Source organism: Quercus suber, unplaced genomic scaffold (genome assembly GCF_002906115.3).
Source record: "Quercus suber isolate HL8 unplaced genomic scaffold, Cork oak 2.0 scaffold_242, whole genome shotgun sequence".
Classification (NCBI taxonomy): domain Eukaryota; kingdom Viridiplantae; phylum Streptophyta; class Magnoliopsida; order Fagales; family Fagaceae; genus Quercus; species Quercus suber.
The window spans coordinates 317,420-333,219 of NW_027069699.1; the positions used below are offsets into that span (position 1 = coordinate 317,420).

At 32.5% G+C, this 15,800-nt stretch overlaps 1 protein-coding gene across 1 annotated transcript; it reads left to right on the plus strand.

Moving 5' to 3' along the window:
* Positions 1-641: 641 nt before the first annotated feature.
* Positions 642-9,020, plus strand: LOC112004983 (oleoyl-acyl carrier protein thioesterase, chloroplastic). The gene is made up of 7 exons (XM_065780617.1): positions 642-1,101; positions 2,094-2,227; positions 2,317-2,430; positions 5,092-5,187; positions 6,872-6,959; positions 7,035-7,103; positions 8,388-9,020. The coding sequence occupies exons 1-7, from the start codon at positions 760-762 to the stop codon at positions 8,664-8,666; spliced, it is 1,122 nt and encodes a 373-aa protein (XP_065636689.1). The 5' UTR covers positions 642-759; the 3' UTR covers positions 8,667-9,020.
* Positions 9,021-15,800: the final 6,780 nt, after the last annotated feature.

Sequence of the window (15,800 nt, forward strand, 5' to 3'; positions counted from 1 at the left end):
AGTGACTGACTATTAGTCCTCACGGTAAAGGGTGGCTAGGAGAGGAGAAATTTTCTGTTTAACTTTTTTTTTTTAATCATTAATTAATTCAATAATTTAAATAAGTTGAAGTATTTTAGTAAAATGATAGACTACTAAGCAAAAGGACATAGTCCATAAAGACGGTATAATTTATGAGGAGTAATGTTAGGAATACATAATTTACCACAACTCTTTATTTGACGAGTTGTGATTAGTAAATATGTGATGGTGAGTCATATGAGGTACACTTTTACCAATCACATGATGAATTGTGGCATAATATTGTGACAAATTGTGTGCCCCTAACATTACTTATTTACCAGAGCTGAGGGCTTTGTTGGATAGCCTAAGAGGATGGAGGTCCGCTACATCACAAAAGCAAGCCATACGTACTTGGTGCTGGTGGTGGGGTGCCTTTGCTTATAGAGACGGTTCCATCTCCACTTGTCTCACTTTGTCTATTTAAAATTTTAAATCCCAACACGCAGATTTCAAGTACAGTTTGGTGAATGGCATCCTCGTTATTTCCCACCAACCCCAGTGGCATTTTCCTCTCTCCAACTCCTTTCTCCTCGGTCTCATCGACCAAACCTTTTAAAACACAGAGTCGGAACCCAAAAAAAAAAAAACATTAAAAAAAAAAGCTCACAGACACACAGTCTCTCTCTCTCTCACACACTCTCTCTCACACACACACAAAAACACAAACACTTTGTGTGCGTACGAAAAGAGAGTAAAATGTTGAAGGTCTCGTGCAATGTGTTGAGTGACCAAAGCCAAGCGATAACCCAATGTGGGTTTATGGGCCGTGGGCCCATTTTGACACGTGGCCACCGGAGAAATGCCGTCGTTTTAGGCTCTGGTTCTGGTTCTTCGTACAAAGGTCCAATTTTGGCTGTGGTGTCTGACCGGGTAATCGGATCCGGGTCAGGGTCAGCGTCGGGGACTCTGGCGGACCGTTTGAGACTTGGGAGCTTGACGGAGGATGGATTGTCGTATAAGGAGAGATTCATAGTGAGATGCTATGAAGTTGGGATTAACAAAACTGCCACTGTTGAAACCATTGCTAATCTCTTGCAGGTTCTTTCGAAAATTCCACATTTTGTTTTTGTTCTTTTTAAAGAATTTTACTTTGAATTGATTCAATTTTGGGTTTTCGTTAATGGGTTTATCTGTGGGATTTGTGGGTTTTGGATCTCTTTGACATGCATTTGCAACTTGTTCTAACATTTTTTTGGGATTTTCTCAACTGGGTATTGTCGGTTTTGGATGTCTGGTTTTGATTGTGATTGTTTTGTTCTCTGTTACATGCATTTGCTACTGATTGTTTTGAATTTACAAGATTGTAAGTAAGTTTTTTCATGGGATTTTCTCTTATTGTTGGTTTTACTATTTTCTCTCATTTGTTGTATCCGTAAAGATCTAAATTTTTACAAGTCCTTTTATTTATTTATTTAAATGTGTGTGTTAGCAAATATTGGATTTTTAGCAGTTGGGTGAGTTGTAAATCTCTCTCTGTCACGGTCCATTTCTTTGTCATGTAGATTTCTTAATTTTAGCGCCTGAGTAATGTTGCATGGCTTTGTTGTTGACTTGCTGAGGCTGGTCACTGTGCTCTGAAAACATTCCACTCTGCTTTCTATTATTATCTGTGTCAAGATGCATGCTTGTTAGGTACTAGACTCTACATTCATTTGAATGCTACCATGCTGGAATTTGAATTCTTTTGTCTTAATATCTCTGATTTGGATCAAGAAATTGTCAGTGAGCATTGAATTCTCAGTAACTCTTAGTTAGGGGGCTGCTGATTAGTTCAATATCTAGAGATTAATAAATGGTAAATTGATAATTCAGAAGTTATGGTTCCATTGTTTTTGAAGCTACCCATATTATGAATGAAAAGTTGGTTTCCATATTCTGAAAGCTAAAAAAAAGAGAGAAAAAATCAATACGCAGTTACTCATTTCATCTTATTGGACGGGGGAGAGATACCTTCTACCTTAAATGAAACTTATTGAAGGATTGGCTGTTCTCAAAGATCTTCAATATAATAATTTCCTTGTGTGATGTAGGAGGTTGGATGCAATCATGCACAGAGTGTAGGATTTTCAACAGATGGCTTTGCAACCACCCCTACCATGAGGAAACTGCATCTCATATGGGTTACTGCTCGCATGCACATTGAAATCTACAAATACCCAGCTTGGTGAGTTTTCTTCTTCTTTTTTATGTTGTGAGTTTAATATGGGATTCTTACATGATAAACTCCATTTTGATACATGGTTGGTGGTACAGGAGTGATGTGATTGAAATTGAAACTTGGTGCCAAGGGGAGGGAAGAATTGGAACCAGACGAGATTGGATACTCAAGGACCATGCTACTGGTCAAGTTATTGGAAGAGCAACAAGGTGCATATTAAGCTACTCTTTCTTTTTGACGTCCTTTCCCTTGCAAAAGAGACTTATAAGGTTAAATAAATGAAGCAACGATATTGAAAGAGAGGAATCTTTTTTATAATCTTAAATGGGGAAAATGTTTTTGACACATGCATCACTAATTCAACCACATTTCACTTGTTTATATGATTTTCAAGTCCTGAGTGTCACTTTTTTGATGATTATAGAATGCTCTTCTGGGTGATTTTGATGTATGTTATAAACTCATGTATCAATTAGTCTCTTGTTGTGGTTTTGGGAAACTGCCCTTTTTCTCCATTTCAGTGTCATCTAATTTTATAATCTTAAATGGGGAAAATGTTTTTGACACATGCATCACTAATTCAACCACATTTCACTTGTTTATATGATTTTCAAGTCCTGAGTCACTTTTTTGATGATTATAGAATGCTCTTCTGGGTGATTTTGATGTATGTTATAAACTCATGTATCAATTAGTCTCTTGTTGTAGTTTTGGGAAACTGCCCTTTTTCTCCATTTCAGTGTCATCTAATTTTATAATCTTAAATGGGGAAAATGTTTTTGGCACATGCATCACTAATTCAACCACATTTCACTTGTTTATATGATTTTCAAGTCCTGAGTGTCACTTTTTTGATGATTATAGAATGCTCTTCTGGGTGATTTTGATGTATGTTATAAACTCATGTATCAATTAGTCTCTTGTTGTGGTTTTGGGAAACTGCCCTTTTTCTCCATTTCAGTGTCATCTAATTTTAAAGCAATTTTGTTAATAAATCTCATGATTTCATATAGCTGTTGCTCAAACTACCCATTATAGCCTTTTATTTTTATTTTATAAGTAATGAAGTTTCATTAATAACAAAAAAATCAAGTCACCAAGTATACGAAGTATATGATTGGGGACCATACAATCAATTATGCAAATTACATAAATCTTTCAAATCAGTAATCGAACAAAGAATTGACTACGTAAAAATCCAACAAAGTTCTAAAGAAAAATGTTTTAGATCAGGAATAGATCTCTCTGTATCTTCAAAGCACCAGGTATTCCTCTCTCTAGAGATACCACATCAAGCAATGTGGGGTGGCCATCCAAATAGACTCATTCCTTTCCTATGACACCCAAAATGGCCTTTGCCAACCAGCTTTCAAAATTATTTATATTTCCGAAAAATTTAGAGATGCCTTTGAAGGAGAAGAATAAGAATGCACTATAGTCCATAATTTCCATTATCTTAATTTTTATTTTCTGGGTAAGTGACTTGATCATACTGTTATGTTATTGCTAAGTTAAGTTATTATATTGATGTGAAATTCCCCCAAAAGTGATGCATAAACATGATTTTCTACCTAAAGTTGCCATGATAGAACCATATATTAGATCATTCACATCCAGTTCTGCAAAATCTTTTCATATTTTGAAGAAATTACCCACTTTTCTACCTAGCAAAAAAAAAAAAAAAACCCACTTTTCTATTTTAGCTAGCCACTTTTTAAATACACCTTACATCACACTCTTCATTTTCGATACGCTTTAAGTGGGCAAGGGGGTTTCAAATCCTAGATGTTTTCGTTGGAAACACTAGGAGATGATGCCGATTGGCCTAAAGGTTGTTGGCATCCCACCCTTAATTTTCTTATACATCCTATTAAATATTCAAATAAATTCTTTTTATTTTTTCCTTTCTTTCCATCACTTTTTTCACTCCTTCCCCTATTCCCACCCCCTTCTGTTAGGCCCCTCTCCTAGGCTCTGCCTAGAATGTTTGACGACACCAATTTGCCACCCCACTGCCAAATCAGCAGCCTAATTGCCAGATCTGCCGCTCACCAACGATACCAAGTCCAAGTTGGCCCCCAACAACTGGTGAAGCCAAATGGCCAACAACATCAGCAGATCACTTTGCAGATGAGAGAGAGAGAGTAGCATATAAAATATGACACAGTGCTTGGTATGGTTAACAATTATTGTAGATTTTTCAGAATTTTGAATAGTAATGAGTAATGACGAGCAGGGTGTGGAGAGCCTTTTTTTTTTTTTTTTGGTGGTGATTCCTAGCTACAGTACTCAACAATTTAGCCAAAAAGATCATTCGCAAAACTGGATGTGACTGCTATTATGGGGATTGAAAAGCGACCATGGATTTATATGTATTTTGTTGCATTTTTTCTTTCCCTATAATATTCTGAAAAAATATATATTCTACTCTTAAGATTAAACATTTCAATTCCTTCCTGTAGTAGCTTCTTTGCAAATCAGAAAATAAATGAGGCCACTATAAATATAGATCAAGAGGTTATCCTGCTAGAACACAATTATTCATAAATTTAATGCTTCTCTTGACCATTGACAAAAATTATGCTAGTCTGGTGTGTGCCAGAATGTGCTTAAATTATCCATCTTAATATTTTCCTATTTTTACTTCGTAATATATGACCCCCCTGCACACTTTTTTTTTGGTTAAAAATTCTGTTTATTAATTAATCAATCTCATCTTGATTCAAAGATCACCTTCGTGGAAGCTCTCAAACATTGGTTGTCAGATTAACTCAACAACTTGACTTAGCAATTCTTGCAATTATTTCTAACTTTGTCTATCTGATTTGAGATGCATTGTCAAAGTTTATCATGTGAACCTTATGTTTCAGCAAGTGGGTGATGATGAACGAAGACACCAGACGTCTTCAGAAAGTTAGCGATGATGTACGGGATGAGTATTTAGTTTATTGTCCGCGAGAACCCAGGTAAGGATGCCTTGTTTTCTCTAGGTATAAAATATCTGATTTTCTTGTAAATGGTTTTATACAGTTTACAAAATGTAATTCAAATGGCATATTGGCTTCATCATAATTAACACTTGCAAGATGGCATGATTTTGCTTGGCATATTTTTATTGTGCGATGGTTGAAACCCTTTTGCTCACATCTTTGTCATATGTGTGATTGGACATTGTAAATAAGATAATATTCATCAATATATTAAAATTTGATAGGAACTAATTTATTTAATGAGATTGGGGGAATAGATAGTTTTACAATACATAGGTTCAAGGTGCTACCTGTTCTTTTGTAGGTTTGTATGAGGCACCAAATTTCATCACGGTAAATTGTCTTTTGCAAGCTTGAAAGAGAGCATTTTGAAAATGTAGAGTACACTGTTGGAAATGCATTAAATCATAAGGAATCTAATTATCTAAAGCAAGAGTGTGAGAAATAGTTAAGTTTGTATGATAAACTGACTAAATTATTAATGAAGGTTGTTGAATATTTTTACATTCAAATATATTAGAAGATGTTAGTGTAGAGCTGGAGCAACTATGTTATTGAATCTTGCTCTACAATTGCAAACATTTAACAAAGCTTGAGTTTACATGTAACAAATTGAAAAAGTAACGGAGATTGATATATGTGTAATGTTTATAGTAACATTTAATGAAGCTTGGAAAAAATTAAGTCATGCGAGGTATAATGTTTTATCGTAACATTTAATAAATTTTGAGTATTTTTTATTTTATTTTTTATTTTTTTTATAAGTAATGATGATTTAGTTTTATGTAAGTAACAAACTCAAAAAGATGAGAGTTGCTTTATATGGTTTGCTCACTTGCAAAGGAGAGTAATTAATTACCCAATTAAGGAGTTAGTTGATTTAGGTCGATGGAACAAGAGAAGGTAGAGGAAGACCTAAACTAACATTTAAATGCATGCATTACTATTTTTATATCCTATGAGTAAGCATAACAAAAAAAGAAAAAAAGAAAAAGAAAAAAGAATTTCATGCATGGAAAGGGCATAACTTCAGAAAGGTTGAAAGGCTCAAGAATTAAGTTTTGAACTCCTCCCCCAAGAAAAAAGCCATTCTCTTAATATTCTTTCTTTTTTGGGTAAGGTCTCAATTTTCCTCAAATCAATGGTTTTGCCTGGAATATTGTTGAAATAATCACTTGCAACAATAAATCGTCAATCCTTTGTTTTGTTTTTATTTATTTTTTGGCCTGAAAAGCTTTACTTGTAATAAAAGATTTTACTAACATGGAAGCAGTGCCATTTTTTTCTTGATATACCATGTAGGACCTACTCTTGTTAAATTCTTCTGTTACTGGAAATTGTCTACATTAAGGACTGTGACCTTTTTCTTTTTGTTTTTTTGTTTTTTTTTTTTTTGGAAGAGTGGGGGAGGGATTAGATGGGGATCTAATTTTATGCGAAATAAAATAACTGAAGATTGTGGTAGATATTGTTACATCACAAGATATAATTGGAAACATCCCAGGTGAATATAATATGGGGTGTATAGATTACTTATAGCTTAAGTTGATAAATTCTGATCATCTCTAAACATCTCTATATTTTATACTACTGTTAATTCTCATTATTGACTTTGTTTGATATTTTTAATTTTTATGTTTTGTCGGTTTGGCTTTTCTAGATTAGCAATTCCTGAGGAGAACAGTAGTAGTTTGAGAAGAATACCAAAACTGGAAGATCCTGCTGATCATTCTAAGCTGGGACTTGTGGTAAGATCATTTGGTTGATCTAAATTATTTGAACAGTTTTTCGAGGTCCCACATCTCAGTATTGATTTTTTGCAGCCCAGAAGAGCTGATCTGGACATGAACCAGCATGTTAATAATGTCACCTACATTGGATGGGTTCTGGAGGTTGGTTGAAGCCATCTTTTATTAATATTAGCAGTATTCTTGTTAAACAGATGCCAAAGCTTCTTAATCCTCCTCTCTCCCCTTTCTTTTAATCACTGACTTTTAATTAAAAGTATCCTTACAATGGAGCCACTTTCTAAAGCCCTTCAGCACCCATAATTTGTATAGGGTTGGAGAGGTCCGTAGTATATTCCATGCCTTTGTTTCCAGGTAGGGTGCCCTGTAAAGCGGGTGAAATAAATGGTACCAAGAAAAACTCCTGCTGAAAAACTGCTTTTACTTCTCACATATGGGTGGAGAGTGCCTTTTCAAGCTTCTGAATTCCTTTTGTTTCTTCAAAAGGAGGACCACAAATTAAAGAACTAAAATTAAATTAAAAGGGGAAACTTTTTACATAAAAAGCTTGGTAGTGATAATATTTCTTATTACTCATCAACAATTGAAAAAGAAAAAAAAAAAAAAAACAGGATAGCACACTTATCAGGAAAATAAAGTAATAAACTTTAGATAAGGTGTCTTTACATAAATATGCCTTACATAAATGGTCTCCCTAAAGTGACCATTGAGGGGAATGCAAAGTCATGCATGGATTCAGCGATACATCATGCTATAAAGGCTAGTCAGCAAATAAAGAATATCGTTCACGAAGTCTAGACCTTAGCAGCACTGTTTGATTTTTGTAGAATTTTAACTTCTCATTGGGTTAAAAGGGAGGCAAACTTGTATGCAGTCTACCAACTTGTTTGCTCTTCCAGAGCAGTCAAGTTGAAGCCCTTAGGGGGATTCTTGCTTGTAATTTATATGTTTTTTTTCCATGTTTAATGAATTTCATCTATATAGCCCCCAAAAAAGAAAAAGAAAAAGAAAGATGGCATTATTCACATTTTGTTGTTTTATTAGTAAGTTACCCTCTCTTAGTCTGTTTTGAACTCACAACCTTGCCCTCCACCCATTATTATGGGAGGAGGAAGTACTGTTATTTTTAATGACGACATTATTACATATGACAAATTCATTGCTGATTCGACCCAGTTCATCCAATTATTTCTTTCTAATTTTGGAAATCAATATGAATGTAATGATTAACATCTGATAGAAAATTATCTTTTTATTGGTACGAGTGTTGAAAGGTTTGAATTCATTAAAATTTAGGGGGATCTTTGTAGCCTTCCCCACCCATCTAAAAATATCTGTGCGCTGCATCATTCTTAAGTGACTTATTTTGGCTCATGTTTTTGTTATTGATGAAGCTGGTTGAGTAATACATTTTTTTTTCTACCACAGAGCTTGCCTCAAGAAATCATTGATAGCCATGAACTGCAAACTATTACTTTAGATTACAGACGGGAGTGCCAACATGATGACATAGTTGATTCACTTACCAGTGTGGAACCAGTAGAGGATGCCGAAGCAGTTTCTAAGATTCAAGGAACTAATGGGTCTATAGCTGCAACAGAAAACAATGAAGATTTACGTCAGTTTCTACATTTACTGAGAGTGTCAGGTGATGGGCTTGAAATAAATCGAGGACGCACTGAGTGGAGAAAGAAACATGCAAGATGATACATAGTTGACTTTACTTTTCTATTGCTTTCAATGGTTCTTATTCAATCTTTCTTCTCGTGTATTTTTTACTTTTCAGCACAACGGATTTTGCTCCAAAATTATCTTTGGAGGGAGAGAGTTTCTTATGCATCCATTGCACACAACAGATGTCTCACAGTAAACCGGGAGGGGAAATGCGGGAAATTGTGGATCTCATCTGTTGTCAGAGACTCAGTTGCCTGCAATGGATGCACTAGAGACTAACTCCGTTGGATCATGCATACAGATTTTGCTTTGAGAGACTCCACGAGCCATTTGATGAATATTATTTCTAGTTTTTCTTTGATATTTATAAGCTCAATGTTCCATGTATGTTGTTGATATTTAATAATGTTGGCAGGGATATGCCTCCATTCCATTGCGAATAGACTCTGCCTATTTGGATAGAGGGGAGAAGGAGGGAAAGTGGAGGAGAGTAGAGTAGAATTGGCTAAAAATAAGCTAATTTTGTGCTAAATCAACTTTACTTTACTCTACTCCTCCTCCCTCTCTCTCTCAATCCAAACGGACCATTAGTGTTTTCCACGAGTTTATATATGTAGAAAATGATTTGTGAACAAATCATTGCTCAAATGGGTCGGTAACTATTATACTGGTCCCAAATATCTAGCGGAAGAGTCTCTTCTTTAACCTATTACATTGGGGATTTTATAAGACTAATTATGTGTATAATTTAAACAAGACATGTGACTTATTAAAAAAATTATGTGACCAAAACTATGCATGTATGGTCTTTTCAATTGTCATATAGCGGGTTCAATGGAGTTAGCTTCAAGCCAAATTAGAGTTAAATTTCTTCTTATTATTTAAATGTGATAATCCACATTAATAAAGCTTGAATATCTATCTCTCAAATAAATAAATAAAGCTTGTATAGGTTCGGGTTTGTTGTGGCCTAATGAAGCTCCAATTCAGGTTAATCCTGAACATGGACAATCTCGCCAGTTAGAAGGCTTATGATTTACAATAGACATCTTGCATTCTCACTTCGGTTGACTGTGTTGCAGACATCAAAACATGTGCTACTTTATGTTAGTGTATGAAATATAAAACATATAGTGTTAGCATTTGAAAGGCGAATTGCTAAAATACTCAACGAAAGATGGCCAAAATGGCCAAATATCACATTTTTTTGAAATTTTTAGCAAAAAATCACTATTTCGAAAATAAATGACAATCTACCACTTTTTCTAGTACTCAAGTTTGGTGAACTCGAGTACCTTATTTTAGAGTTCCATCGTGGCATTGCTGAGCTGGAAATTGGGCAATAAAAAAATAATCCAAACTCGAGTACCATGCAACACAGTACTCGAATATACCAAGCTCGAGTACCTTTTATAAATAAAATGCAGAAAATTATATTTCTACAGTACTCGATTTTACCAAACTCGAGTACAATGTAATTTTTTTTTTTTTTTTTTAGGATAATCGACAAATAAACATAAAGATAAAAATAAGTAGCTTTTTATGTTTTTATTTATTTAAATAGAAGCATTGTAAAATATAAAGATTTTAATTTCGAAATATGAATTTAATTTCTACATTAATTAAAATTGTTCATTATTTTCTCATAAAAATTGTTCACTTTTTCTGTATAAACTATTTCTACGATTTTGCATAAAATTATTTTCTGTTCAGCATTATTTAAGAAATTGTTCACTCTTTTTTTGCATAAATTATTTTCTGTTCACTGTTTTCTCATAAAACACCTAGTGAAATTGTGTTTTCTAAATTTAAATGCCAAATTTGAATGCTTTTTCATGTTTGAATTTCACAATAATCGAATATATTTTTCTGCATATAAAATCTATTTCTACATTAATGAAATTTTCTCTGCACATCATATTTACTGTATATTCAAATCTGCTTACTGCATTCATAAAATCTGTTTTTTGCATTAATTAAAATTGTTTACTGTTTTGTCATAAAAATTGTTCACTGTTTTCTGCATAAACTATTTCTAGCATTGGCGCAATTATTGCACTTAAATGGTTTTTGTGTTTTTTTAAATATGTAACCATATGAATAATGAACAAATTCCATGAAAGAAAAATGAATGATTCGTATAAATCACCTAATGGTAAATGCCTCGAAAAATTTGAATTTGTAAAAAAGTTCAAATTAGTTGAATGTAGAAATTCGAGAAAAATCGATGGAAATCAATGAACGTACCAAATCGTGAAGGTGTACATAAGATGTACAGATAATCTAGACTTGTTGAGAAATTTGATTTCGTTGAAAGTACAAAATAATGAAAATTCAATGGAAAAGTATGTACATTAGATGTATAGATTGTATGAATTTGTCTAAAATTTGAATTCGTTGAATGTACAAAACTGTGAAAACTCAAGGGAAAAATTGTGTACATTAGATGTACAAATAGTACGAATTTATTGAAAAATTCGAATTCGTTGAGTGTGTAAAATCGTCAAAATTCAAATGAAAATTGAAGAACATACCAAATTGAGTAAACTTAATGGAAAATTTATTACATTAGATGTGCATATCATCTATTTTTTTGCATTGATAAAATCTGTTTCTACATTAATAAAATTTGCTCTCTGCACACCATGTTAATTGTTTTCTCATAAAAATTGTTCACTGTTTTCTGTATAAACTATTTCAAGCATTCTGCATAAAATTATTTTCTGTTCAGCATTATTTAAAAAATTGTTCACTCTCTTTCTGCGTAAATTATTTTCTGTTCACTATTTAAAAAATTGTTCACTGTTTTGTGTTTTCTAAATTTAATTGCCAAATTTGAATGCTTTTTCATATTTAAATTTCACAATAATTGAATTTGTTTTTCTGCATTGATAAAAGCTGTTTCTACGTTAATAAAATTTGCTTTCTGCCCATCATGTTTACTCTATATTCGAATCTGCTTACTGCATTCATAAAATCTGTTTTCTGCATTAATTAAAATTGTTCATTGTTTTCTCATAAAAATTGTTCACTATTTTTTGCATAAACTATTTCTACAATTTTGCATAAAATTATTTTCTGTTCAGCATTATTTAAAAAATTGTTCACTTTCTTTTCTGCGTAAATTATTCTCTGTTCACTATTTAAAAAATTGTTCGCTGTTTTCTCATAAAACACCTAGTGAAATTGTGTTTTCAAAATTGAAAACCCAAATCTATATGTTTTTCATGTTCGAATTTCACAACAATCGAATCTGTTTCTTTTATATTGATAAAATCTATTTTGATACACACTTTGTCAAAATTATCCAACAATGATAGATTGTGATTTGTTGTTTATCACTTTTTAATAAACTCACTATTTTTTTCTACTTCACCTAGAGTCTACCATGTAGAAGTATAGAACAAGTGTGACAAAATGAGTAGAAATTAGAGATGATTTGAATACAATGAATCGTAATGTATTGAAAATTTCCCTTTATTACATTTTATTATTATTATTATTATTATTATTATTATTATTATTATTTAGTTTATCTAAAAAGTTAAACATTTTTGGGTTTATCCAAAAATCTATGCCACGAAATACATGGCGGGAAATCTAGACCAAAGAACTGCCAAAATAAAAAATTGAGCAGCATTGTTGCTGTACTTAAATAAGTTGTCACAAGCAACATAAATTACCAACCAACCACAAAAAAAAAAAAAAAAAAAAAAAAAAAAAAACAACAGAAACTACATCTACCTGATCAAATAAAGGTGGTAGGTTGGGTTTTCAATTTTCACATACACCTTCGAAGTAGGTTCTTGACCAAATATTTTGTTTCTTTGAAGTCTTTCAATGTCAGATTTGTTATATACTTTCCCTCTGTCTAGGGGCTGAGAGAGAATAGAATCTATATGTCTGGAAAAAAAATGTTTGTAATAGAATCTATGTTGCTTTAATGGCTGCAATCGTGCTTGAAAAATAAAATAAAATGTAGCTCAATAATCAATTTTCTATTATGACTTTTACCTCAGAGCATGTTTTGAGTGTCCATTTATGTGTGTGATTTTGAACTTGTTTCTTTGTTTTTTTGGTGTTTGAAAGTAGTTGTGCCTGTTAAAAGTATTGAATGCTGATGTTATGATCCTTAACACTCAAAACTGTTTGTAAGATGGATTTTGGCTCAAGTAGGACATGATATACTGTTCACTATTTTCTGCATAAACTATTTCTAATATTCTACATAAAATTATTTTCTGTTCAGCACTATTTAAAAAATTGTTTACTCTTTTTTCTGCGTAAATTATTCTCTGTTCACTATTTAAAAAATTGTTCGCTGTTTTCTCATAAAACACCTAGTGAAATCATGTTTTCTAAATTTAGACGCCAAATCTAAATGCTTTTTCATTTTTGAATTTCACAATAATCGAATCTATATTTCTGCATTGATAAAATCTGTTTCTATATTAATAAAATTTGCTCTCTACACATCATGTTTACTATATATTCGAATCTGCTTACTGCATTCATAAAATCTATTTTTTGCATTAAGTAAAACTGTTCACTTTTTTCTCGTAAAAATTGTTCACTGTTTTCTGCATAAACTGTTTTTAGCATTTGCGCAATTATTGCACTTAAATAGTTTTTGTGTGTGTGTGTGTGTGTGTGTGTGTGTGTTTTTTTTTTTTTTTTTTTTTTAAATATGTAACCATATGAATAATGGACAAACTCCATGAAAGAAAAATTAATGATTCGTATAAATCACCTAATGGTAAATGCCTCGAAAAATTCGAATTTGTAAAAAAGTTCAAATTAGTGGAATGTAGAAATTCGAGAAAAATCGATGGAAAATCAATGAACGAACCAAATCGGAATGACCTGAAATTATTCCCGAGGTGGAACATGGGGTGTTACTACCGAAACAAAATGGTAATATAATAGCTATTTCTAAGGTTCTACTATTTTTAAGCTTAGTGTCTGTTTACAGCTTATTTAGCTATTTGCTAAACTTTCTGCTGAAAGTGTGCTAAATTATATTTGTACTTTGAAAAAATTTGAAAAGATGAAAAATAATGCAGGAAAAAATGAGGTTTTAAAAAGCTGTACACAAAAACTAAAAGCTAAAAGTTGAAATTGATGCCAAATAGACTCTTATCTCTCTAAAGGTTTTGTTTTTTTGCATAATTTTTTTCTTCTTTCTTAGATAGTTGTAATAAATAAAAGAGAGAAAAAAATGTTCTAGAATTAAATAATTTAGCAAGCAATAACTGTGCAATAATACCATATTTTTATTAGAATCCAACAATCACTCCTCATCTATAGTGTGTGTATGTATATTTTGCTAGCACATAGAGTATTAGAAGCGAATTTAACCTAACGAAAGATTTGTTAAAATTCACATCCAACAAAGAAATATTGAGTGATGTAAAATAACTTAGAGTTACACAAAGTGTAACTAGGACCCAAATCCACATGCATATCATACTCTCAAATCTAATGCCGTCTCCATCTAAATAGCCTCCCCTCGATCTAGCTACCTAAAGTTTGAGCTAATGAACTCACATTCTTGTGTATTTTTTTTTTTTAAACACATCTATTTTTCCTACATCACCAAACAAAAAACATGAATCTATTATTTCTCACATTACTTTGGATTCCGACTATCTTCCTTGTACTCATTCTCATCCTCTCTTTGTCATTGATTTTGAAACAAAGGAAAGTCAAGAAAGCAGCCAACCTTCCCCTAGACGCTCCAAAGCTTCCCATCATTGGCAACCTCCATCAAATATGAAATGCCAGCCACCATTCCCTGTGGAATCTCTCTAAAAAATACATACCTACCATGCTCCTACAATTAGTATTTGTTCATTGTATCATGATACAAGATTGTATCCACAAATATGAGATTATAGTTTTATTGAACGAGATGAAATTTGATGAACTTACATTAAATTTGGCCTCGCCCCCATGTTTAAATCCTAGCTCCATCCTAGTCTCTTATCTCTTCATCTTGACTAATTAGTAGCTTTGAAACTACTATACATTGGGTATGGATATTGTCAANTTTGTTAGATATCAGTTATTTTCGCACCACCAGACCACAAATTAATCATCAAACGATAAGAAATAATAATCTAGAGGTATGGACTGGAACGTGTGGAGGATATTGAAAGAGAGCAAAAATGAAAAACCTAGATAAATATTCTGAGTGTTGACTGTAAGATAGACTCAATGGAAGAGTAAAGCAAAGAAAATTTTGTTTGCTATATGGTTTCATTAATCTTTCTGATGAGTGGATGACTTAGACTTTTGGGATTCCTTCTTAGAAGATTGTAGGTTCCCTCCGAAACTGCTATTTGTTAATTTGATTAAAAAAAAAAAAGAATCTTATTGTGTTAGCTAGTTTTCTTAAAAAGTTCAAGCATATGAAAAAACATTGCAATTGAATCAATGCTCAGAATACTTGTAATTAGTTGTAGAAGCATAAACTGTGAAATAGTTTCTCGTGGCCTTTAAAGAATCAATGCTTATCTATACTATTACTAACATATCCCTTTGAGTTTTGCTTATGTTGGGCATATATGGTTTGATTTTTTTTTTTTCTTCTATTAAGAATTAAATCCTTCACTAACCAATATTTCACTATGCAAATGGCTCAATTTTGCTAGATAATATAGATAATATATTTGTGTGGGCTTTTATTGATGTTTTGCGTAGATAAGCATAGTGCATGTTCATTTGTTTTTTGTTTTTTTGTTTTTTTGTGTATGTGTTTTTAATAGAAATGAAAAGAGAAAAAGAAGTGGTACAAATAGTGAGAGTTGAAGACAAATTTATAAGGTATTGCCAAAGATATTATTCCAATGTTCTAGGAAACTATGCCCTCCAGGTGGACTTTGGCAAGATGATCTATTCAAACCCAAAGCCATTATAGCTGCACTCAGCCCTCCTACTCCTACAGGGGGACTTTTGATTGAGTCCAATTCCAATATCACAGCACCATATAGAGCAGGGTTAGCCATTGTTAGGACAATATAATTTTTTTAATGTGTTCTTCACTTGCAATACTCTGATATTTATGCTCTCAAATATCAAAGTATTGCCGAGCTGTTGAGTAGCACGTGTGAAATCGTGCCGAGCTGTTCATAAAATCTATTTTCTGCATTAATTCAAATTGTTTTC

Bases quoted from the DNA above. Each gene is read 5' to 3' on its own strand.
- LOC112004983 (XM_065780617.1), top strand. From the start codon at position 760: ATGTTGAAGGTCTCGTGCAATGTGTTGAGTGACCAAAGCCAAGCGATA. The intron at 1,102-2,093 runs GTTCTTTCGAAA...TGTGTGATGTAG, and splicing joins CCATTGCTAATCTCTTGCAG to GAGGTTGGATGCAATCATGC. The intron at 2,228-2,316 runs GTGAGTTTTCTT...TTGGTGGTACAG, and splicing joins ATCTACAAATACCCAGCTTG to GAGTGATGTGATTGAAATTG.